General features: G+C 35.5%; 5 protein-coding genes and 1 long non-coding RNA gene across 7 annotated transcripts; 2 read left to right on the top strand and 4 right to left on the bottom strand.

Annotated features, from left to right (window-relative positions):
- The first annotated feature begins 1,635 nt into the window (after positions 1 to 1,635).
- Positions 1,636 to 3,217, top strand: LOC128862709 (39S ribosomal protein L28, mitochondrial). Its single transcript, XM_054101373.1, has 5 exons — positions 1,636 to 1,854; positions 2,022 to 2,456; positions 2,548 to 2,694; positions 2,761 to 2,999; positions 3,071 to 3,217. Exons 1-5 carry the CDS (start codon positions 1,834 to 1,836, stop codon positions 3,141 to 3,143), a joined length of 915 nt encoding a protein of 304 aa, XP_053957348.1. The 5' UTR covers positions 1,636 to 1,833; the 3' UTR covers positions 3,144 to 3,217.
- A 385-nt stretch (positions 3,218 to 3,602) lies between these two features.
- LOC128862708 (GDP-mannose 4,6 dehydratase) lies at positions 3,603 to 6,180 on the bottom strand. Its single transcript, XM_054101372.1, has 3 exons — positions 5,852 to 6,180; positions 4,754 to 5,189; positions 3,603 to 4,681 (listed from the first exon to the last, which is right to left on the bottom strand). Exons 1-3 carry the CDS (start codon positions 5,969 to 5,971, stop codon positions 4,101 to 4,103), a joined length of 1,137 nt encoding a protein of 378 aa, XP_053957347.1. The 5' UTR covers positions 5,972 to 6,180; the 3' UTR covers positions 3,603 to 4,100.
- Positions 6,181 to 7,081: 901 nt separating this feature from the next.
- LOC128862710 (mannose-P-dolichol utilization defect 1 protein homolog) lies at positions 7,082 to 8,439 on the top strand. 2 transcript variants are annotated; one of them, XM_054101376.1, is made up of 3 exons: positions 7,082 to 7,218; positions 7,280 to 7,435; positions 7,497 to 8,439. In XM_054101376.1, the coding sequence occupies exons 2-3, from the start codon at positions 7,348 to 7,350 to the stop codon at positions 8,192 to 8,194; spliced, it is 786 nt and encodes a 261-aa protein (XP_053957351.1). In that variant the 5' UTR covers positions 7,082 to 7,218; positions 7,280 to 7,347; the 3' UTR covers positions 8,195 to 8,439. The 2 variants fall into 2 exon arrangements, with proteins under 2 accessions (XP_053957351.1, XP_053957350.1); XM_054101375.1 differs by having other exon boundaries at positions 7,083 to 7,435.
- A 99-nt stretch (positions 8,440 to 8,538) lies between these two features.
- Positions 8,539 to 9,425, bottom strand: LOC128862711 (inosine triphosphate pyrophosphatase). Its single transcript, XM_054101377.1, has 2 exons — positions 9,082 to 9,425; positions 8,539 to 9,010 (listed from the first exon to the last, which is right to left on the bottom strand). Exons 1-2 carry the CDS (start codon positions 9,317 to 9,319, stop codon positions 8,679 to 8,681), a joined length of 570 nt encoding a protein of 189 aa, XP_053957352.1. The 5' UTR covers positions 9,320 to 9,425; the 3' UTR covers positions 8,539 to 8,678.
- A 2,121-nt stretch (positions 9,426 to 11,546) lies between these two features.
- On the bottom strand, positions 11,547 to 12,625 carry LOC128862706 (uncharacterized). Its single transcript, XR_008454533.1, has 4 exons — positions 12,538 to 12,625; positions 12,311 to 12,438; positions 11,979 to 12,209; positions 11,547 to 11,915 (listed from the first exon to the last, which is right to left on the bottom strand). It is a non-coding gene; the product is annotated as an uncharacterized LOC128862706 (long non-coding RNA).
- A 9,307-nt stretch (positions 12,626 to 21,932) lies between these two features.
- Positions 21,933 to 23,070, bottom strand: LOC128862705 (protein D3). The gene is made up of 2 exons (XM_054101370.1): positions 22,457 to 23,070; positions 21,933 to 22,392 (listed from the first exon to the last, which is right to left on the bottom strand). The coding sequence occupies exons 1-2, from the start codon at positions 22,964 to 22,966 to the stop codon at positions 22,135 to 22,137; spliced, it is 768 nt and encodes a 255-aa protein (XP_053957345.1). The 5' UTR covers positions 22,967 to 23,070; the 3' UTR covers positions 21,933 to 22,134.
- Between the last annotated feature and the right edge of the window lie 2,088 nt (positions 23,071 to 25,158).

Here is a 25,158-nt window from a genome sequence, read left to right as displayed (position 1 = left end):
AAGGGAATTGCACAACTTATTTCTCAGGAAAGCGCAAAAAAGATGCAGCTCCATTGCTTCATGTGATATTTCGAAAACCTTGTGGACCAGTACAATAGACGAAGGGCTCAGAAAGGCCTGGGAACTTTACGCCATTTGATTTCCAAACCCGTAGCTGTGTTTATCGGTTACTGGACGATCAGCATTGAAAGCTAGGTTTACCATTTAACCGCCATTGTGGAAGCTGTGGGGACCTTTCAGACAAGGAGACTGTTGAGCACTTTCTCGGTAAATGCCCAGGCCGCTAGATGATTAAACTCACTGCGTACTCTTTTCTTCGACAGCCTAGTGCAGTGCGCCAACCTAAATCCCATCAATCTTCTCGATTACATCTACAGCTCTGGCTGGCTGTATATATCTGATTGTTGGAGGTCTCATAATAGTATCAAATCGGGGTTTTAGTGCACCTTGGGGAGTGCCAGAATGGTACTTCAACCATTTCACCTACCTACTTACCATGTAACTTCATCTAACACCCAAAAATTACGTTCACAATTGGAACATTTGTTATCAAGCAGAATCTTAACCTCTTGAGTAGAAATAACGGGCTTTGCCCGTCAAGATTTTCTATACAAAATTCAAATTCAGCGGGCTCGGCCCAGTATACTTTAATGCTTGTTTGTTTCATCGTAATTCCATTTTTACTTACGTGGACAAGGGTTTAAGTGCACTCGCTATCCATATTGAAGCATCGCGTAGCTTGAAACCATTATTGTAATTATGTATATTTCGAATAAAATCAATTTAATCATATCGATTTAATCGTTTATTGAGTGAGTTGACGTTATGAAGTTCGGAACGTTGTTTTAGCCATTCTCTCGAGGTTTGTGAGACGGTGCCGAGTCCTGTTGAAACGTTCATGGTCTGCCAACGAAATTGTTGTCTACCCATGGCTTCAAAGCAACCTCCAGACCACTTTCCCGATAATATTTCGCATTTACCTTGACGCCAGGTTCGAAACGAATGAAGAGCGCCCATCTGCGGTTACAGCGGCCCAAACCATTACCTGTGTCGGGTGCTGCCTCCTAGTGGCCTTTCGATGACTCAAATTCTCGTGTGAACGGTCGGTCAAATAAACCAAATCGTTTTGGGAGTTTACGAATTGCTCAATTTGAAAAATTTTCTCGTCAGAAAACACAATGTTCGGAAATTGACCGCTTGACGGCCAAGGGAAGCAACTCCTTCGCTCTCTCAAGTCTGACTTGTTGCTACTTTAGGGTGAGATCATGCTGCTTTTGGATCTTGTAAGGCTTGACTTTGAGGTAATTTTTGAGTATGCGGTGGATGCTACGGTCAGATATTTTCAGTTTTTTCGCCATTTAATTGGCGGGGATTTCGCTCAAGTCGTTTCTTCACATTTGAACCATTTCACGTTACGTTGCAGTCTTTTGCTGGTTACCTCCATAACGTTTCGCGATGCTACCAGTATCATTGTAACGAGTAATGGTGCGATAAACAAAAACTTTGTTGTTTGCAAAAATGTTTACCGGATTCCAATGATTGACCATTAGAACACGGCTAATAATAATAGTAAACTTTTTTTTTTATTTTTGCAACACTGCAACACAAATCAGCTGTTTGACATAATTGAACCAGATGAATTTTGAAGGAAAAGTGAATTGTCAAAACGTGATTTGCGTCTAGCTTTTGGTCTTTCAATCAAAATCGAGTTCAAAATTATAAATTTATCTGAAAGATATTCGTGTTTTTTTCACACGCCAAGATCACTCAGAACAATTGTTTTGAAAGAAAAAAAAATAAAAAAGTTCGACGCCGTAATTTTGAAAATTAGGCATGGCACACGCCACAGCGCAGGTAAGATTCGGTGTCATTGGCATTGTGACGCAATGCCAAATACAAGAAGTGAAATCAAAATTTTGTTTCGGCACTGTTGACTTGATTCTTTCAGGTGCAGAGTATTTTCGTTTCTTTTGACAAGCTTTTATTGTGACGTTCCTAATGTAATATTCTACAATTTATAGGGCCCTGAATTACTTCACGGGTTCAAACGTTTAACACGCTTTGATAAAGGACTTGGTGCACAGCTGCCAGAAGCTTACAAGAAATTCTGGCGCGAATGGAAGTTGACGACACCTGCTGCCGTACATTATGTACCAAAGACTGAGACTTTTGAGCGTGATGATGTCACTGGAGAAGTGAGGCCTGTGCAAAATATACCGTTACCTTTAATTGATACGCCCGAATCGCATGAAGGCATCTGGGGTGGGGAGGCTGTCATTAAAGGTTTCCAAAAGCGTCATCCTCAAAAGAGGCGAGTACCACATTTTTGGATACCCACACTTCGACGCTCCGTGGTGCACAGCCAAGTGTTGAACGAGTATATGTCAGTGGTGGTAACTGATCGTACTATCGATCAAATACATGATTGCCACGGTTTTGATCACTATCTTCTCAAGGTGAGTAGTATAAAATAGTTTGTATGAACGTTTTATGTTTTTAGTTTATTCACTATTTTAATTCAAAATTGTTTTTGTCGATTAATTATAGAATCTTGCGTGTGATTTACGTTCCACCCTAGCGCTCAAGCTAAAACGGAAAGTTTTACAGCAACTCTGGAATGGCTGTCCCAATTGGTCAAACAATCCAACTGAGCGCGAGCGGATTCTCAAGGAATACAAGTGCTACTTAGATTCGGTAAGTATAAATCCAATATTAATAAATATATATAATATACCTGAAACTGTATGAATTTATTTTTAGTATACGGCAGAAGAAATCGAATGGTACGGACACACTTACCAAGAGGCCATACGCAAGTTGCAGGCGCAAATACGTGCAGAAAATCGCATTATACCGCATAAGTTGGAATTTCGCTCGAAGCTAATTGAACAACTAAAAAATGCTGGTATTCGCGAAGCTAGTGGCAGTCACATCGGTGAAAAGACAGCGGGAAAAGGAAGCGACAATGATAATGCTGACATCGAGCGCTTAACTAAACTGTAAGTAAAATTTACTATGTATAATGAACTGAATGCGTTAATTCTTTCTATCCCTCGTTTATGTCTTGTAGTGAAGCACCATCTTCATCTACATCCAGTTGGCTGTCGAAAATAAACCCATTTGGTAAAAAACAGGAAACTTAAGAACAGTCAAAAGGCTTGACTTGCTTTTTTGCAAAAAATTTATGTTTAACTAGCAAACTTACAAAATTTATCGATTTTCAAGCAATTAAACATACATATACCTTGTCAAATTGAATAAGTCTCCAGTCATGCGGACGAGTATAATTTCATTGTTCAAAAATTGTACTGAAAATGTGTTTGTCCACACACGTGTCTTAGATTTGTGCTTGGAACAGCATATTGCAGTGCAGTTTTCGTTAAATACAAAGAAAAAGTTCAACTAAGGAAATGAAATAAAATTTACATAGAACGAGAAAAATTGCTTGTATCATCAGTTGGTTTTATGTTGTTTTTTGTAAGTAAATTCGCAGTTTATGAATTTCGCGTATATCTCCAAGAACTATTTTGCATTTGGTAAAAAATGCAATGCAACAATTTTGTTTTCCTATTATTTCTACTTATTTTACATCTATGTGAAAGACCGGTATGAAGTAGAAAATATTTATTTATTACCCACATGAACTCTTTGGAAATTGGTGTTGGAGCGAATGTTCTCTGTTTAAGACAAACCTGGTCGACTGTCGGTGGGACCTACCATATGCGTCGATACCTATTCTATTTTTTACGGAAAAAAGTATTTGCGACGAATAATTTCTACATATCTTATTTTATAGCACATTTATTGCATATGTAATACAACTATAATTTGCTTTGGAATGCAAAGTGTATAAAACATTCATAAATACAACAATGAGAGTATAATTACAAATAATACATAGCCGACTAAATAAACTAAATGAATTTTGCACACTGTCAAGTGAAGTCACTACATAAAAGAATATAGATACTCATACCTAATACTAAATAAATGTAGCTTAATATTGCTGTGTAATACGCTTCTTGTCGCTTTACTATATTTGTGCTTTAGTAAAAAACGCTTGTACTGTCACAAGTAATTCACACTTTCAAATAATTTACTTAGGCAATTGGATTCTTTTTCATAAGCTCAATATCAGCTACCATCATATCTTTAACCAATTCCTTAAAAGAAACTTTTGGGGACCAATTAAGTTCGCGACGCGCCTTACTCGCGTCACCTTGAAGTAGATCAACTTCTGTTGGACGGAAATACTTTGGATTAATCCGCACACGCACCACACCTGTTTCCTTTTCGATGCCCACTTCGTTAATACCTTCACCCTGCCACACAATTTCTCTTCCAATGAATCTAAAGGACTCTTCCACAAATTCTCGCACACTGTGCGTTTCACCAGTGGCAATAACGAAATCGGCGGGTTCCTTACATTGCAGCATCATCCACATCGCCTCCACGTAGTCCATAGCGTGACCCCAGTCACGTTTCGAATCAAGATTACCCAATTCGAAGTATTCCAACTGTTGGTGATATATTTTCGCTACTGAGCGGGTAATTTTACGTGTCACAAAATTTTCACCTCGACGCGGGGATTCATGATTGAATAGTATGCCATTACAAGCAAACATGTTGTACGCTTCGCGATAGTTGATCACAATCCAAAATCCGTACATTTTGGCACAAGCTAAATGTAAAAAAAAATTAGAATAAAGTTAATACAGAAAATTTATTTGCAGCAAGCACTGATTGTACTTACCATATGGCGAACGTGGGTAAAAAGGTGTTTGCTCATTTTGTGGTGTCTCCACCACCTTGCCATACAGTTCCGATGTGGAGGCCTGATAGAAACGTACAGTTTTCTCCATGCCGCATGTACGTACGGCATCCAGAATACGTAATGTGCCAACGGCGTCAACTTCGGCAGTATATTCACTCAAATCAAATGACACTTTTACGTGGGATTGTGCAGCTAAATTATAAATTTCCGTTGGTTTTACCATATTTATGATCTTCACCAAGCTGCTGCTGTCCGTCATATCACCATAATGCAGCTTCATTTTACCGCCTTTGTGTGCTACCGGGTCGGCATAAAGATGCTCAATACGAGATGTATTAAATGTACTAGCACGGCGTATAATACCATGAACTTCATAGTTTTTCTTCAAAAGGTATTCAGCCAAATAGGAGCCATCCTTTATGTAGTAAGACCAGAAAAATAATGTAAATTCAAAGCAACGAAAAAACATCAAGTTCAAGTTAAAGATTACTTGCTCCTTTCATTACCAATCAAGTTTTAGTGGCATGGTAATGACCTGTAGTGGCAAACACCCAAAAGGGGTGTACGCGCCAATTATATATATATATATATATAATGACCTGTAGAGGTACACACGTGTATAAAATTATCACATAATGATCTACATGATTAGATTGATTTTTTTGTTTTCAACTAGAATATGCGACATTACAAACCAAAAAGGTATTCTATATAGAATAATTACGTAGGAATGTTACTTTAAAAAGTACTAATAACCGTTATATTGCTTATGAATAAGGTCATACAAGTTTTCTGCCAAATGTTTCATTAACGGTTGCAAATATTTATAACTCAGTTTTTCCAGCAACGTACATATTTCTAAAGTACATACATACGTGTACAACGTGACATTTTTTTCATTACAAATGAATCATCCATCACCACCTTATCCTTATCAAAGTGAGTTACGTTAGAAAACACCAGTAACTGCCCTCTTTAAGAATACACTACCTGATATTAATTGGATATAGTTTTTCCCAGCTTATTCGTATCTACTAACACTGTATAAAACAAGTGCGTGCCTACATACATACATACCTGCCCAGTAATGCCGGTTATTAAAGCAATTTTTTTGCCGTCGCCAACCCCATTTGTCTGTTCTTCTATGTTTTCGCATTTTGTTTGCTGTGACCCACTTGCTTCAGTATTTACCGACATTTTTGGTCAATCTGCTAAATTCTCTTCCGCAAATACAACTGAATAACCAACTAGAAAAACACTCAATTATAACTATGGAACGAATTGCTCTAAATTTAATTTGTTTATCATGAACTGAGAAATGATAATAAGTAGTGATTTGGCAGAACTATTGTAAATAATGGAGTTCTGCTAGATAAGAAAAGTTGCTGCCACGCTTATTAAATTGATAAATACTTTTAAGAACTTTGATTCCGAAAATTCCATTTCGATTTTTTTCTTCACCTACAAGAGGCCATAGGTTTGCGAAAGCAATAGGGGTATTCGTTATCGTTGCTGAATTACTTGGTTGTTTTACCTATATTTTGTTTTTATAACTACAACGAACGTGTCAAATAACGAAAGAGTGTAAAATGCGTCAAATAAAGTTTACTTTATTTATTGTAAATTTTTACGTGTCTACAGTTGTCTATTTTATTTATAATTGAAGAAATAAAAATTCGGTTTGTCAAGTAAGCACATTTCGTTGCTTGTATGTGATTTTCTTTTTAGTCTACAGTAAACAACTATCTTAAGATAGTTACGAGTCGCCGCAACAAAAGTTGTTCGCAAATGTTGTTCGGACTAATCAATTTTTTGAAGACTACAGACATATTTAGCATTTAGATAGAGAATTTTGTGTGAATAAATGTACATTTAGAGTTGCATTGACAGCCAAGTGCATATTTAGCGTTCAGGATTAAAATGGGGCCTATTACTAATATTGCCAAATTAATATATACAATTTTTGCATTGCTCAGGACATGAGCTACAATATTGAGAAGGAATTGAATGAATAAACTAATAACGTTTGCGTATATTTCTATGACAGTAACCATTTTGTTAGAATAATCTCATTTATATTTACGTCGCTGTTTTATGTTTGACGAATTTGACAACTGACTGACGTTAGTACAAAAAAGAAACACAGCTTTGTGTAAAATATTTGCACGTGTAGATGTATATGTACATGATTTATTCTATATTCTAACTTTCAACTCACTTATTCTTCCTGTTTTATTTATTTTTCACTTGTAGTCAGTATTTTCTTGATTTTTATCCACGCTACAACCCTCCAACTATTTCAACGTCTGGATATTAAGTTGCCACACTGCTGCAAATGTCATTCACAAAGCAATGCAATTGTCAAAATACGTGTCCATTGGCCTATTGGGTGGCTTTTATGTTATCTAAATGCAATTAATAGGCACAGATAGAATAAATGAAAGGTTTCACGAACTACAAAAATTAAAATAAATTGAATTTAATTTACGCTAATTTGCTCAATAGCAGGTTATTCCGATTTTATTCGAGGAACTCGTTACGAAGGAAATTTTTAGCTGTACCTGAGAACAAAAATGGCTCAAATTTTAAAGACAAGCCTAAGTTATTTTCTGAATGAAGAATGTATTGAAAACTATTTGATCTATCATGATTTTTTCGATGGTAAGTTACTGATTTGATTAAACATGTGATAATAAGTAAACTAATTAATTTTAATACATAGGTGCGTGTTTTAAATCACTTTTGAGTAAATGCCTTGGTTATGGAATTATCGCCGGTTCAATTTTGGTTAAAGTGCCCCAGGTACTGAAACTGTTAAACAATAAATCTGGCGAAGGTATTAACTTGATAAGTGTTCTCCTGGATCTAATCGCTATAACGTCACACATGTCATACAACTACGTTAAGGGTTATCCATTCAGTGCATGGGGAGATAACACCTTTCTAGCACTACAAACCGCTGCCATTGCTGCGTTAGTTCTCTACTATGGTGGATCGAAAGCTTTTTCTTTGATATTTTGTTTTGCTTACGCGCTCATAGTATACTTACTTAATTGCGGCTTTACACCAATAAATGTGTTGTTGGTAGCGCAAGCATTTAATATACCTATTTTACTTTTGGGTAAACTCTCACAAGCTTGGACTAATTATAAAAATGCCTCTACGGGCCAGTTGTCTGCGGCGACTGTATTCTTGTTATTCGCCGGGTCATTGGCTCGTATTTTTACGTCTGCTCATGAAACTGGAGATCTTATGATGATCGCAACATTCTGTGCATCAACATTTGCGAATGGGGTGATTGCTAGCCAAATGTTGTACTATTGGAATAAACCTGGCAAAGGCAAGAAAGTCAAAGTCGGCAAAATTGCGTCAAATACTACCAGCGCTCCTAAAAAGACGAAAAGCAAAAAAATTGACTAAAGAAAGAAGATGAATTTGAATTGTAATTTTCTTGTTTAAAAGGAAATTTAGCCGACTTACTCAATAAATATTCGTATGCAAATGACGAGATAGAATTTAAATGCTGCAACCAAGCAAAATATGTTGGTGGTACTAAATTAGTGTTAATATTGTTGGTTGAATTAAAATATCAACTTTGGAAACCAAGTAAAGAATGTAAATTGTTTTAAATTCAAATAAATGAAAGTAACACAAACTATGCACTACTCAAACGTGTTTTTAACGAAAAATTTCTGCTAGCTAAGGACAATCTATCTGGCACCGATCTCCAAATGAATTAATAAATAAGAAACAGTAATAGACAATTTTACGGTTTTCAAAATGCTTTATCATGCTAGAGGACTTTTTGTTTATACTTAAAAAACCAAGAAAATTGCTCTTATTTATTACCATTGTACAATTAATAATTCGTTACCCATAACTAAGTAAGCTTTTTACATAAAAACTAGTCGCCATTTTTTTGTAGAAAATGTGCCCGTAAGGCACTTAACGCTCGATAACGATGCGAAATTTTATTTTTCTCCTCTTTTGGCATTTCGGCATAAGTTATTTGGTAGCCTTTTGGTTGAAAAATAGGATCCCATCCAAAATCACGGGAACCTTTAGGCTCGACAATAGTACCTTCTGTTACACCGGAAAAAGTAATGGGTTCACTATTGCAGTCTTCAGCATAGGTTAAGGTACATATTGCCTTGGCAGTTTTGTCATCCCAGCCAGCTAGTATACGATGCAATCCCTCAGGTTGCAACTTTTCAAGAAACCATTTGATGTAAGGCCCTGTGAATGCAAATGCCATAAATCCTATCCACTTCATAGTAAACGCGATTGACAAGAAATTTTTCGGTTACCTGGCAGATCTCCCAAAGCGTTGAAACATAAACTCGTGTCTTCTACCAGCACGGGCCCGTCCACTTGCTTTGCTGCTTCTCTGCATTTATTCAAAGCAATCTCTTCAATTGTCCCTTGCAATTCAGGAAGATCTATTTTTGCGCTTACAACTTTTCGCGGAAATTTATCACCCAATATGGCAACTAGTTCCTCTAGCTTTTTAGCGTTACCAGTGACAAAAGTTATTGGTTTAGACATTTCCCTAATCAGTTTCTAAATGAATAAACACGCTTTGCATTAAACAAAGTGGAATAAGTATTTGACACACGCTCATTTGACAACTTGAAAATAAACACGTTGTTTATTTGTGTAGTTTAACCCGTTGTGTTGTTTTATACCTGAGGCATAGATAACCCTGAGCTTTAAATATGAATGTGCATATACTAGTACTGTAAAATTGAGCCACACATTTCATTCACCCCAGTGTTATAATAATTTCAACAAGTGTTCAGCATTATTTTTATGTTGAATCTTCATAAACGTGGTTACTATCGATGTGCCAATTTACATTACCTGGTATATTATAATTGTCATAACAACAATTTTCCCTTTTTAAACCATTTTTTATGTAGAGCATGCATTTACTGGGAAGGGATAAACGGTTACGAACGTCATGAAACGTGCTCAACTTCTGATTTAAGAATGAAATGACAAAAGCCGCATTTCCAAAATAGCTACACTTTTCAAGAAACCACTGGGCAGAAACCAATTTTCTAAAAACAAAAATTTTATTTTTGCCATGTGTCATCCGCGGACCGTTTTATTGATAACGTCTCGTTCATATTTGAGCAGAAGGAACATTTTGAGTTGTGACCCTTTTGTATTTAGGGTGCGATATGTCAAAAACTTCTGTTTTGTTTTCATTTGCCTTTGCTTATATTATATTATTATTGTGAAGTGAAATTTCTTATTCGATAAGGAAATAATAGTGATCTGTTCGTTTGCGGCGTTTTCTGTTATTATAGTATAAATGGTGCCTTGCGTTGATCACATTAAGTCATCCAAACTCATTTCTCTTAATAAATCTAAGGTAGAACAGGGTTGAACTGAGCATATGTGTCTTTCTTCCGGTTGGAATATCTTATTCTCTTTGCGCTATAAAATCACTTTCGGGTAGTAGGAATGGTCACAGAAATGACAGGAGTCGGCGGACCCTACCCCAATTCTGTGCAGAAGACAAGGCAATCTACCCTAACATGTGAAAATATCTGTGAACATTCTCAGTTTTTTTAAGTATATGTAATTTTGTAATAATGTATAATTTCAGTTTTAATATCTTTATAGTTCACGTACTTCATATGTATTCTCACACTTAAGATTAAATTAAAGAGTCAATGGCCTAAGCTTCTTGTACTCTACATTAAACGTTGTTTTTGTACTTCGTTTAATAAAAAATAATAAAAAAGCAATATTTTAACATATACGAACATTTTGTTTGCCTTAAATTACATGAACTAAAAAAATATGGAATGTCTAGACACGGTAGAAATGTGCTAGAGAAAAGTGTAGTAAGTGGCAATACCAAACATCATAGATAACCCAGACACTCATCTTGTGCTTACATTTTTGTTAATGAAATATGGAAATAATTAACAATATTTAGCGAAATACCAGTGCAATTAGTGTCCAAGTTGTATAATACGACCACTTAGTGCTTTATTGAATGACTAATTAGTGATACGGAATTGTTTTTTTCTTACTAACTTCTGAACGGCTTAAAATAATTACGCTCCTTTCCTGGAATATTAATATTGGGACCAAAACGCATCGATTGGTCCCCTATTGACCATACCCATACCCATTTTAACTAACTCGGTCCACAAAGTAAATAATTACCAGATTTAATATATGTAAAAAAAAAAAGAAATGGTGAAATGTGTTTTGTGCGCGAAACGAACGGTAGCCGGGAAGGGTTCTTTCTTTCAAGTACCTAGATCGGCAGAAGCAAGGTTGGCGTGGAGCAGAGCTTGTTGTATGAAATTTACAGGAAAAGAGAGGATATGTGCGGACCACTTTAGGCCTGTAGATATTATAGCCTTAGGCGGAAAAAAGTATTTGTATCCGACCGCTATTCCATATTTTCGGGCGTCGCAAAATACAATCTCCAAATTTACGCCAATAATGCTGGAAAATATAAAAAATGTGAAGCTAGAGTAAGTGAGAAAGTGATAAGTTTTAAGTTCACAAATAACTTTTCTTTTAATACAGGCCGGAAATCGAGATTTCAAATGCATATTCTTCTAAAATGAATGATTCCCAGTTTTGCTCCCAGCCTAAGTAAGTTGCAATATTTTTATTTTATGTAAATATAGGATATATTCAAATTAAGCTCAAGCTTCTCGAACATAAACTCTTCATCATCGGCTAAGAATGTGAAAAAAATAATTTACATAGATTTTTAAAATTCAATTAGCTTTCCTTGGGAAACACAAACTGAGTAAGTGCACATTAAAAAATGTGCAGTGTATTAATTACCATCATTTGTTTTACATACTTCTGTGCATGCTTTGGTATTCTGTAATCCAACATGTTATTGGAAATCTCAGAATTAAACAAAGAGATTAATCAGTTAAAAGCAGCAATCAGACGTTTGGAGTACCCATTAGAAGAGGCAAATGCATGCAAAATGATAATAATAATAATAATTCGTCAAGCAATTTCGTCATCACCAATTACGTCAAACGGTGGCGTCCATTACACTGTCGGTTGTAGCGATGATGCCTTCAACCGTTCCAAACTCTCTATAAGTAAACACGTCCCCTCTTATACAATAGGCATTGTTGTAAAATCAGTCCTATTATCAAAATTATATGTTTTAATTCAAAATAATAAAAGTTTACATGCATGTTTTACCAACCTCGGATAGTTTCCCCGTCTTTGAAAGTTGCAGCACCATTAGAGTTTTCCGTTCCCCTTGCTTTAAGTACATATGCTTGCCGCAAACTACGCACTTTGTTACGAACGGCCTTTTATTGAATGCCCTCTAATTTATACTTAGCTAAATACAGTAATAAACACTGGTGCTGGTTGCTGTTTGGAAATCTATTAAATTTTGTTGCTCCGCTTCACTCCATTTTTTATAAAGCGCCTTTAGTGTTTTTGTTTTTTTGAAAAATTGAAGTTTCATTTAATTTCCGATTGCTAATACATATTTTCTATAATATATAATTTAAATAATTCTTTCTTTACCTTGACTTTGTTTTGTTTGTTTTTATCAGCCATTGCGTTCAAATGCAAATACGGAAAACGTCCACTGGTTGTAGACTAAAAACTAAAACAATTGGTAATACTGTTCCGTCCAAGCTTCGTTTTATATACTAGAAGAAAACAATCTTGAAATATCAAATTTTTTATTTAACTTATATTATCAAATGGTCAAGCTTACCAGCGCCAAATATAATATAAGATAAAATTACCTTTCATTTGGTATACAATTTGTCGTAAAACATCCCACTACAAATAAATAAGCGATGTTTTATTGACAGATTCGAATGACAATACAAATTATCGCAAGTCTAAGCACATTATAAATGTGTTAAAGAATAGCACAATAGAGTGGCAATGCCAAGCATCAGTTGGTTAATTGTTCGTTCAGCACTGAACCTTTGTATACATTTTTATTAACAATATTTTAATTATTGCCAATACTTTCCAATTTGTTTTTTAGAAAATTCGTCTAAAATATATACCTGGTGTAAAGAAAAAGTGAGGTTTGGCTCTAAATGTGCTTATTTTCGAGTATTTTATATTAGAAGTTAGGAACATTATAAAGTTTTTGTTAATAACTTTTGACCATATACAGGGCCAAAGCGAAACTGTTCGTTGAGGAACTTTTCCATAAGCACCTCAAAGTAGATAATTAACCAAAGATATATAAAGTGAAATAAAACTAAAAAAAAAACATGAAAAGGTGTGCGTTGTGCCGAAAGAAATGTTTGCCGGGTAAAGGACCCTTTTTTGGTGTTCCTAGTGAGGAACCGAAACGGAAAATGTGGAGCAAAGCATGCCGGATTCAACTGGGGTGTAATTCTGTAATATGTGCGGATCATTTTTCCCAGGCGGATATTGCCTGTACAGGTAAAATGGTAAGATTGTTGCCAAAAGCCATTCCGCAACCTCTACCGCTATGTGCAACCAGCACCAACTGTATGGTGGCGATTCCACTTGAAGATGATGTTTTTGGACAATTACCGTAAGTACCGAGCTCTTAGTTTGAAAGATAACTACGACTACTGGTCTGGTTTTGAAATTTCATATTGGCAAATATCCGATTCTGGTATTTTGTCGCAACTGGCATAAGTGAAGTTATTCTAATAACCGCCACAGCGGGTTCGCGTCTGATAAAAATCTGTTGAATGAATTTTGCATATGTCTGATTACCCGTAAATGAGCAGTCTTTTGGACTTAGATTTGTAGTGCGAAGTTCTTAGAAGTTTTTAAGTGGAAGGCATTGTTAAATACACATTGGTTGCTTTAGTGAATCTTTTTTACAGCGCATCTAAATATAAAGCTTGTGTTAATTTCAACTTATTGGTTAAATTGTAAGATCGGAATATGTACGTAAATAATTAATTAATATGTGCATTTAAGAAGTTCTATTGAATGCATTTTTTGCGAAAGGCTTAAGATAAAAAATAAACTCTAATAATTTTTTAGCAAAACATAATTTGGGTGCTGAGCCAGATCCGCCTCCCAAGCACTTCAGAAGATACCTCCTCAGTTACGCCGACGAGATTCAGGACAAAACGAACAGACATCTACTGGCCCAGGCAGTGTTTAGAAAGCAGATAAAGAGCTCCAGCTTTCCGTGAGATCCGTGTAACACTGGCACAATTACATTCTGGATATTGTAGCAGGTTAAACTCCTACTTATCCAGAATTGATCCCGACTTACTAAACATATCCCTTGCATGTGAAGGCATCCCGCACGACACCTTTTCACATGCCACACTAAACCCACTCCTCTAACACCCCTCTCCCTTTGGACCCAACATGTCGAAACAGCATGTTTCCTGGACCTACCTTTAGATGAGTTAGACGAAGGCGACCGGTGATATACACTACACTGACAGGGCTTAGTATTGCTGCTAAACCAACAACGAACACGAAATTTTGCCACTGTTGCAGCTTAGAGATGCTTATTTATTGTTGGTCCTTTTTAACCGAACCCGTAAATATGTAAATATTTCATAACTGATCACTTAATTTTAAGTATGTAAAAATGTAACGACCAAGCTTAACTAATTTAATAATTAATTATATATGTTAACCGATGTTACAAAAAAAAAGACATGTTGCTAAAACGTCTACGGAGGGATCTCTTCATAATGACATACTCTGAAAAGTCGCCATCTTAACGTCCGTTTTTAACATTTTTCCAAAGATATTTGTGAAAGAACACATATAAATATATGTACATATGTGCAGTCATGGACATGAGTATTGGCAAAAAATCCCATTATGAAATTTATTTTAAAAAATTGGCATATATTTGCGATATTTTTTATTGCCTACTGATATAAGGGATAATATTAGTATGAATTTTACTTATTTTATCTATATGAATTAAATAAAAACTGACCGCTTTCATAGGGACAAAAGTATTAGCACACTTGGTAATAAATCTAATAAAAACTAAAAATTACTTAATTTAGTATTTTGTTGACATGTTTTCACAATATTTTGCCATTCACTCTATGCTGTTTGCAAATTCGACTTGCTTGAAATCGACTGACTTCTGAACCTTTGCTCCGGATCCTCCCACAGATGCTGTTGGAGTAGAGGAACTTCATGAACCGTGTGTTTTGAGCCGTTGTCTCGCTTAAAATGAATGTGTTCGTTATTTGCAGTTTTTCGCCTTTTTTTAATTCTCCTTTAAAATATTTAAGTAAACAGTTTTGTCAATTCAACGTTTAATGAAAACGAAGTGCTGGTTTTACGCCGTATAGCTAAGATCAAAATAACATTTGTATGTAATCGCGGACATCCAATGCGCAGACTAAGAAAAATGCTTTGTTTGACTTTGGAAATATTTTTGCATTATGTCGTATGCAGCATTATAAATTTTCTATGCAATTCTTCATTAACTTTTTTTTATTCCAAGGCGTATAATAATTGATGCCCCGGAAGTACGCAGCTCCTTCGAGCTTGCCCCGGCTGGTCTCACTCTTAGGAATAGTAGTCTACTGAAAACAATCGCTACCTACAAAAGCTACGTCTATCACGGCCCTAGCAATAGAATAGCCATCAGCGTCAACTCACTTCATTGTGTTCCCGATTTCTATGATGGAACCTACGATACTTTTAGCGAAAGGCCAAAAATATCATCCTATAGTAATACCCTGATTTTTCTCAAGAACCTTCTGTCCCATAATCTTTATCATTGTATTTCTTACCAGCCCTCTATAAATTCTGATTCTGTACTCTCTTTTTTATTTGTATGTATATTGCCGATTGGCGTTTGTTTAATAAAATAAAAATAAAAAATAAAATAAATAAATAAAAATAAAAAATTCATGAGAATATAAAGTAGCAACAAAGGAGTAATCCAGTGCCACCATCTTGAATGAATACGTCTTCGAATTTGTTTTTTGTTTCAACCTGATAGTTTTTGATGCAACTCTCTTGATACGTGCAACTTATAATAGATCTACATATTACATTAGTAGATTATTCACGGCGGCCGGTGCGTGCCTATCATTATTTAGTGCCAAGGTTCGAAACCCTGGGCATAAAGCACCAATTGATAGAAAACGTAGTTTTTCGAATAACGATCACTCCTCGAGTGTATTTCTGCTTTGAAAAAACTCCTAAAAAAATATCTGCCATTCGGAGTCGGCTTAAAACTTTAGGGAACCTACAGGGAAGTGCAAATTATATATACAATATATACATATATAGGGTTGTTCAATAGGTGCGCTTCAACTTTTTTCCGATAGGGAGGGCGAACGACGCAATATTTTTTATTTTTCGCTTGTCATTTGTAAACTTCATTAGTATGCATTTCATCATGGAACGCTACACACTTGAGCAACGATTGCAAATCGTGCAAATTTTTTATGAAAATAATCGTTCTGTTGCTGCTACTTAAAGAGCATTACGGCCATTTTACGGTCCATATAACAAGCCGTCCCGTTTTGGGGTTATGTGAAGTCATTGGTCTACAGTAACAAGCCGGCGACGAATTGTGAGCTCAGAGCCAATATTGAACGCGAAATTGCTGGAATTTCGGCCGATTTATGCAAAAGAGTGGTCGAAAATTGGGTTCAACGATTGGACTTCGTAAAACGTGCACGCGGTGGTCATGCAAAAGAAATCGAATTTCATACTTAAATGTATATGTTCAAACTCGATAATAAAAAAAAAATTAGTTAAAAAAGTCAAACCGTTTGTGTTTTATTCAAAAAAGTTCAAAAGTTGAAGCGCTCTTACTGAAAAACCCATTATATCCACATGCAACTTATAATAGGTTAATAGGTATATTAGTAGATTGCCCTTATTTTCGAGGATAATCTTTCCAAATCCGTAATATATGGGGGAGATCAACCATGTAAAATTTTCTCTCCTGTTAATTAGTAGTTATGAAATAATCTCAGATTATTTCGACTTTTCTATGTCCAACCTAGTATTGTCGTTTTATTTTTTTTGCTAAAAAGAGTGAAAATGTCAAGTTTGAAAGTAAACAAAAATAGATGCTGGTAAGATTAGAGGTTCATAGAAATATTGAAGAAAAATATATTTGTATTGCTTATTTTTCAGGAAAAGGTTATCATAGTGGCATAAGGAAGAAATTGAACTTCTTTCTGAAATATCAAAAATACTAGACTACAATCAAGAAGTACAAACAAAACAAGCTTGACAGCCTCTTATCAGGTTTCGTGGTGAACTGACTGTGGGTGGACAAATGATCGCGTTTTAAACGAGTTAATATATAATATTGCTTAAATTGTTCTTTATTTTTGTTGAAAATTCTTGTGCATCTTTGTATATGTAAATAACAGTAAATAAAATATTACATTAATTTCTGGGTATTTTGTTATTTTATTTATTAACTTTTTTGTTAAAGTTTGGTAATTTTTCATTTTCGCTCTCGGCAACACTATCACTTAACAAAATATCGATATTTGGTGCATATATGTACATATATCGTCCATCCCTGCAAAACTAAAGTCAAAGTGATTTGTTTTGTTTGCATTCTGATTAAAATTCCCTAAGTTCGTGGTAAATATAAACCAAAAAATAAAAAAACTGGAATGAAGTGTGTTTTGTGCTCTAAAAGAGTTGAGCGTGGTAAGGGGCCTTTTTTTCAAGTTCCAAGCGATGAAGCAAAACGGCTGATATGGGTCCAGGTATGCCGGGTGGAGTTTAAAGTTAGAGATGTGATTTGTGCTGATCACTTTTCGCGTGCGGATATTATATTCGCAGGGAAGAAGCCAAAATTAATGCCTAAAGCTATTCCTAACTTATCGTTTAACGCAACTAGCTCTAACTGCATACCTCCGCTCCAAGAATCGCATAATTCGAGCTATGTAGAATTAGAGTAAGTAGCAACCTATGCATTAACTTTCAATAACAGTAATATGTTTTTGTAATATAGGAACTTTTTTTGTGCTTCAAGTTCTTTAACTCTATATATGTATATGCATCTGAATCTCATTTTCTATTTGAACTAGGCAGTCTTCTACTTTCGCTGAAACTAGTAAAACGCCTGCCAGGGACTGCGAGACGCAAACAGAGTAAGTGTCAATAAACAAAATGTATATGCTGAACATTTTAATGCAATATTATAAATTTTTATTCAAAACCTTTAGCTTCATAGTTATGGAATCGCTGATGCAGGGTGAGATCTCTGAACTCAAAAAAGAAATAAAGAAGTTGAGACAAGAGAATAAAGAACTGAGCTTCAATCTAGAAAAAGCGAATGCGATACTGAATAATTTGAAAAAAATTTTCACCGAGGGTCAAGTTCGAAAACTCATTTTTCCAAGTAAGTTTACTTTTGTTGGTATGGCATAAGTAGTATTATAAAAATTTCTTACTATAGACAGAAACGTGATGTGGGGATGGAAAGATATTTCAAGTGCAATTTGCTTGCATGCGGCGGGACCACGAGCATACAAACATTTGTATGACAAAGGATTTCCGCTTCCCCACGTGTCTTCACTGCATCGGTGGTATCGGCAATGTGATATAAGTGAGGGTATCCTGACTACTTCAATTGAATCTGTGCAAAATATGTCTGAACTTTGTAATGATGACAAATATTGTGTACTTGCATTTGACGAAATGAAGGTCATTGAAGCATGTGAATATGATCAGAAAGGAGACTATTCCCGAAAGCCCGCCAACAATGTTCAAGTGGTAATGGCACGTGGGTTACGAAAGTCTTGGAAGAAGCCTGTGTTTTTTGATTTTGATTGCCAAATGACGAAAGACGTACTATATTCCATAATTATGACACTTCAAAAGGCAGGCTTCCCGGTCGTAGCTGTTGTGTGCGATACGAGTCCCAATAATCGCAAGCTGTGGAAAGATTTGAATATCACAGTAGGTAAGATGTTTTTATAATGATATGACGAAATCAGAGGAAAATTACGAATTTCAATGATAAGTTCTTCAGAAATTTGTTGTGTTTTAAATATTGCAGTTATTATTTAACCATTTGTACTATTTTCAGATAAGCCATGGTTTGCAAATCCTGCGGATGAAAACACAAAAGTTTTTGCGTTCGTCGACGCCCCACATTTGCTTAAAATGGTACGAAACTACTTCCTGGATACAGGTTTTTTGTGGAATGGTAATCTCTTAACAACAAAAACTATTAGCGATTTATTGAAGCATACTTCAAAACCGGACGCAATGATTAGTTCTAAAGTAAATGATGAGCACATTTCAGTTAAAGGAAAAGGTACGTCAAATATACCCTCAACAGATTATAGTATTCATAAAACTGAAAGAAAAATTTAGGACGCCAGAATGTAAAACTAGCAGCGCAGCTGTTTTCCAATACCACTGCTAGTGCAATTAGAGAGTGCTATGAACTAGGACTCGAAATATATAAGTCTACGGATACAGCAGAATTTATTAAACTCATTAACGACTGGTTTGATGTTTTGAATTCGACGACGGGGACTTTTTGTTTGCCCGGAAAGGTACGTGATGTTATTTAGGTATTTAACAATTTACCCTTTTAACAATACATCTTTGATTAAAGGAACCATTTGGGAAGGCCCTTCCAAGTCAATTAGGAGTTTTGACACGGGTAAATGAATTGATGTCGTTGCCGATCATTCCCAACAAGAATGGGTTAGAGCATTTCCAGAAAGGTATTCTAATGACAAATAGAGCGCTAGTAATGCTTTACGAGTATATGAAAACGAAATCAAACACGGAATATATACTAACAAACCGGCTAAATCAGGATGTATTGGAGCATTTTTTCGGAGCTATTCGTAGTGAAGGTGGTCTAAATGAACATCCTACTCCAAAAGAGTTCAAGTATAGGCTGCGGAAGTACATTCTAGGTATAATTACTAATATTATTTATTAATATTGGTATAAATTAACAATTCTCTAATATTTTATAGCACGTAACAATGAATCTTCAGAAGACAGGGGAAGTATTGCAGATGATGATACTGATGTGTTTAGCTCCGCGGAAACGCAGACGCTGCAAAAATCACAACAGTCTAGGTGTAGCGTAGTAGACAGTTCGATTTGCCGCGAAGAAAGTACTGCCGTTGACGGACCTGTTGCCCATTGTGAGCAGAATATGGAAATCGAGCCGGATATCATCGAAGCGCTCAATTTTTCACAACCGGATGATTGTGGTGTACTTCCAGAGGATCCCTTAGAATATAATTCTAATTATATAATACCTGAGCTGATATTTTTTACATCTCCCGGTCAAACATAATATTAAGGATATTCAACTATAAGACAATTTATAGCGACGACTGAAATATACATTTTTATTTTCATAAATAATTCGCCGTAGAAGTAAACAGCAGATTTTGAACACTAAATTAGAAAAACAAAGTAGTAGGGAGCAAGTACACATTTGACTGCCTTATAGAAATACTGTTGCTTATTAAAGTTTATAGCAATTTGTGTTGCTTTTTTAATGAATTTGCATTTATTTAAGAGAAACTTCTGATTTATTTTTAAACAATTCATATTTCGCAACATTGCCATTTTTTTATAAATTCTGTTAATAATTTAATAAAGCAAAACGTGTATATTTTCCAAAATCACCGTGCTATGAAACGAAGTATGCCAAGCAATGCGCATTGTTGTTGTTGTAGCAGCATAAACATTCCCCATACATATACGGGGAATGTTGCTGAAGTGACAGTTCTTGGCCGGATATAAATCTGGGTCGTTCCGGTTATGTAAAACCGACTGTCGTGGGAACATTAAAGGTGGTGGCACATGGCCAACAACAATGTTTTGTACGTTACCATCTTTAATATATTCGCCTTGGTGTTAGGTAGCTTTTGCAATTCGTTTGCAGTATGCAGATAGAGTATTAGAGAGATTAGTAATTTGTTGTCATTCTGAGAAATATTTGTCCCGTTGCCAATCAGTCTCCATATCTATGTAAATATGTAAATAAATAAATACGCTAAATCATTTTTCACACCGTTCCATAGATTTTCAAAACTAAAAAATCCAAGGTGAATCTATTCAAGATGATCGCAGTAGTACAAAAACAAAATTGCCATGTATTTTGTTTCTGTTTTTAACTTTCAGATTGTGAAAGCAAGCAGATTATTTTTAAATAAATACAAACAAAATCGATATTCTGCTTTAATGCAATTTTTTTAAGAATCTGAAGATATACCGCAGCCAATGGAGCAATTGGAGCTATTATTCGCACCTTGGCTGAGGAACTCGATGATGGAAAATTTCACAAACTGCTTACAAACGCTTCTTCCGTTACAATTTAACACGTGATGTGCCAGGGAAATCATTCAGGACTTGGAAAATGGTCCATTTCGTTTTCAAAACAAAATTGGTCATGCTTAAATGATATTGTATATATATATATATATGCATATATTTTTTTTTATTAAAAGTTAGTTTTCACGATAATATGCCGACATCATTGTTTAGATCTCAAATGTAAACAAACAAAATATATAGATATGTACATTTTTTGTTACTTGTTCACTCCTCTCGTTAGCGCAGGGCCTCGACAAGACATTTATTTTGCGTTGGTTACGCTAATCAACATATTTGATTTCGACAGTGTAGGTGATTAGCCGGCTGCTACATACATACACACATATGTACTTTTCATTTTGACAAGGCAATTTCTAGGCAAATAAAATTAACTCAGCTGTTCTATTGATATCACCTTGAATACCATACCCATAGATTCACCTTGGACAAATCGAAATAAATGAGACCAATCGTAACGTAGAACCGGCAGTCATGGGATTGCTGGCCGAGATGTCTCAACCTTCTTTGTCCTATAACGTCAAATTTGAGAAGGTGTGCTGGGGCTGGTTGTAGAAACGACAGGAGTCAGTGTACCATATCCCAATCGTGTGAATATGACTGCGCAAACTGCAATGTAAACCATTTTTTTTGTTGCAAAAATTGCAAATCTGGACAAAGGATATTAACAAAACAAATTATTTCGTTTCAAATTAAATAAAAAATGTATATGGCATTGCCAAGACAGTCGTCTGCATTGCTCTTCTTACGCCACTTTCTAATTATGGATTGCCCGCTTTTTTTACCACTATACATATATGTTGCTGGGTATATGCATTCACTTTGACGCTGATTAGAAAAATTTACTACATATATTTATTATAATTTTCCATTTATTCTCTTCCACACTCTCGAAATAAATGAAATCTCTAATTCATACAATCCCAATTTTTTAAAGTTCATAAAAGTCCTACCGAGAGCATTTAAACCAATTTTGATGCCTTTTCCAGCCAAATCACTACAAGTATTGAATTACATTTTAAATTTTATGTATAAAATCCTATTCAGAAAATTTATGCTCCCAATTGCTTGTATAAAATGGGTACATAATCATCGAATTCAGCTTGATAGAAATTGCCGGCAACGGGGTCGCCCAGGTTGTATTTTTGGGCAAATGCAGCAATTTTAAAGCCTCCGCGGTCATCGCCGCTGTTATTTGGCAAGCGTTTCTCATCAAATTCCAATTTGCCACTTTGTTTGTAGACCAAAAAAACGTAACGATGCAAGCCCGTTTTCGGTGGTGGCCCTGAACCTATATATGCTGATAAAACCTGTTAATTCAGAAAAAATACAAATTAGCAGCTCTATACTTTCAATATTAATCAAGTAATTTACCTCTCCTTTGGAAACATCACATCCGGGAATGTTTCCCACCAACCAGTGATGCCATTCACGAAATGTGGGTTCGGTACGGCTAGGTGCATCTGGATCTGTCATACACAAAGTATAGTATGCATTAGCATCAGCTTTCCAAGTCACAGTGGGTTGGTCCTTCACCAAGGTTGGAGTTAGCACATTCCCTTGTTCGACTACTGCGCCACTTGGATAGCAAACGGTTATTACTTCCTGCGGAATGCATGAAATAACATCCGGTACCACACAATGCTTTTCCATAGCTAATTTAATCGATGAATATTTGCGAACAGAATGTTTTGCAACCGAATTTTCTAGTTTAATCGCTGAAATGTGTGGATTTTTGACAGCTGCTAAGAAAGTCGATGCCGGTTGTGAAGAAACTGTCAAATATGAGCACCGAATGACACTTTCCTGTTGTTGGCGAATGAGATATCGAGAAGTCGGAACGGCAAAAAACTTTCCTTGGTGCATCAAACGATTTAAAAACATTTTTTTCACCCCTAATGATAGTGTGGATTCAAGCGATTGAATACTATTTTTATATTCCTGTAATTTTGCAATTACGTTTTGTGTTCGGGAAGAGAATACTAATTGATAAGAGAATTGCATAAGAGAACAGTGAATTAAAAGTTATCGATATTTGGAAATGCCATATTTTAGCTTCAATAAAGACCAACAATTTATAAAATTTGATTTAAAATAGAGATTTTTTTACTCGAACAAGTGCACATTAAACAGACAGCAGTAATGGAAAGCCGGTAATTATATAGTTTAGGGGGCACATGGAAAGATTGATCAAAAGAAGAATAGGAGGATACCATCGATGCCTATTGACCCCAGTACTAATAATCTGAAGGATCGAAATGATTTTTTCTCCGTTCAAAAAACATAGCAAGTCGGAAGTTGCAATCTTGTATTTTGTTCTTTTTGGGTTTGATGTCATAATGACATCATTCTCAATTGTTTTTCTGTAAAGAAATGAGCCGGTCGACAACCGTGATAGTCGACAGACGTGTGCAGCAATACTCGAAATGAAATGAAATATTATTGATCTTTTTTTTCACTTGGCCTTCAGGTGGTGAGAACACACGGTGTACAGAATACCGAAGGTGGCACCTTCCGAAAACAGTTACTTTATTTTTCGCAATTTTGGCGCCCGGATGACGTCAGCGATGCAAATATACAATTTTAACTAGATGAGCTGTCTAAAAGGGTACACTCAGTTTATCCGGTTCATTTTGTTAATTGCTAAAATCTGTCAGAAAGGTAACAAAAAAGTAGAGTTTTAGAAACCCTTTCTTAGAATAGAATCACTAAAGAATGGAGTTTTAACAATAGCGTAAGTTGGAATCCGGTTGCGGGCCAAAAATAAAGTAGCGACATTCGGAAGGCAGGGATGTCCGTGACCACAGTGGAAGGATAAGGGTCAGAAGGTTCAATCTGGACTTGGTATGAGCCTATGGTCCAACAGCCAAACAGTTGTAGTGTCAAATAAGAAAGAAAGTTATATATTTTTTTTTAATAAATTCGTTAAAATCGTTATATATGGTCTACTCAAGTATGCAGTATGTCAAATAGATTTTGAATGTGGAAGTTTATATTTTGGCTTGAAGACGATTTTACTCTGCTGACCCTCACACACCGCCCTATCATCATGGTGACGGTTCTGTTCAGGAGAATTAAAGAAAAGGGTCAGCTCGGGTGACCTAAGTATCTTCGCTTCCACGAACTTTGGCTACGCTTTTGGCACCCACTAAAAATCCCGACTGGGAAGTCTGCCAGAGGGGAACTTAAGGTTCAAACCTGATTGAAAAATAATCTAAAGGGATAGTGGGAACCTAAAGGTGACAAATATTTATAAAGTGAGTGCTTCAATGACAAAATATAGAGATAATTAATTATGCATTATTATTAATTTTAACATAGGGTTAATAACCGATTGATCATTCCGACGATGTAAAACAATATCACGGGATTCCAAGTTTTCTCCAACTACAACGATAACAACTTCATCAATAGTTGGTGCATTAAAACGTCTTGCATGTTGTCCAACAGGTGTTTTTTTCAGCTCTGATGACAATTTTGTGATTCCAGATCCAGTGCAGTTTTAAACAACATAATCAATTGATTGTGCTCATGAAATAAAGTTTTTAATTGTTCTACAATAGACCTTTTTAGTGAATTGTTATGTGAACAACGCATATTAATTTCTTGTGGTGAATTGCCCATGAAACAACTTTGCAGGAATTTGTAATTGCTATATGACACTGGTAACAGTAAATCTGCTCTATGATGTATTTGACTTGTATCTATAAATTAAAAAAAGTTAAATAACTAGCGGACCCGGTGAACTTTGTTCCGCCCTAGAGGCAATAAAAAAGCAGATTTTTGATTTTATTAAGTTAATTTTTTTATTAATCAAGTATTTCAATGAAGCTTTAATTGCACTCTTCAATTAAGCACCTTGTGATACACGACATTTTTTATTTTATTATCAGGTGCAAGAACAAACAACGAAGATGTTTTTCCGACCCGTGAACATGCCACATATTATATAATTGACCATGTGAGAAACATTGATATTCTAGATTCTTTCAAGGATTAGCGATTTGTTAATGGTCATGGCGAATGCAAGACGGATCGAAAATTGAAGTCTTTTAAACTCAAACGGAAGATCTGTT

The sequence above is a fragment of the Anastrepha ludens genome, chromosome 5, assembly GCF_028408465.1.
Source record: "Anastrepha ludens isolate Willacy chromosome 5, idAnaLude1.1, whole genome shotgun sequence".
Classification (NCBI taxonomy): Eukaryota; Metazoa; Arthropoda; class Insecta; order Diptera; family Tephritidae; genus Anastrepha; species Anastrepha ludens.
This window is presented reverse-complemented; position numbering and strand designations above follow the sequence as displayed.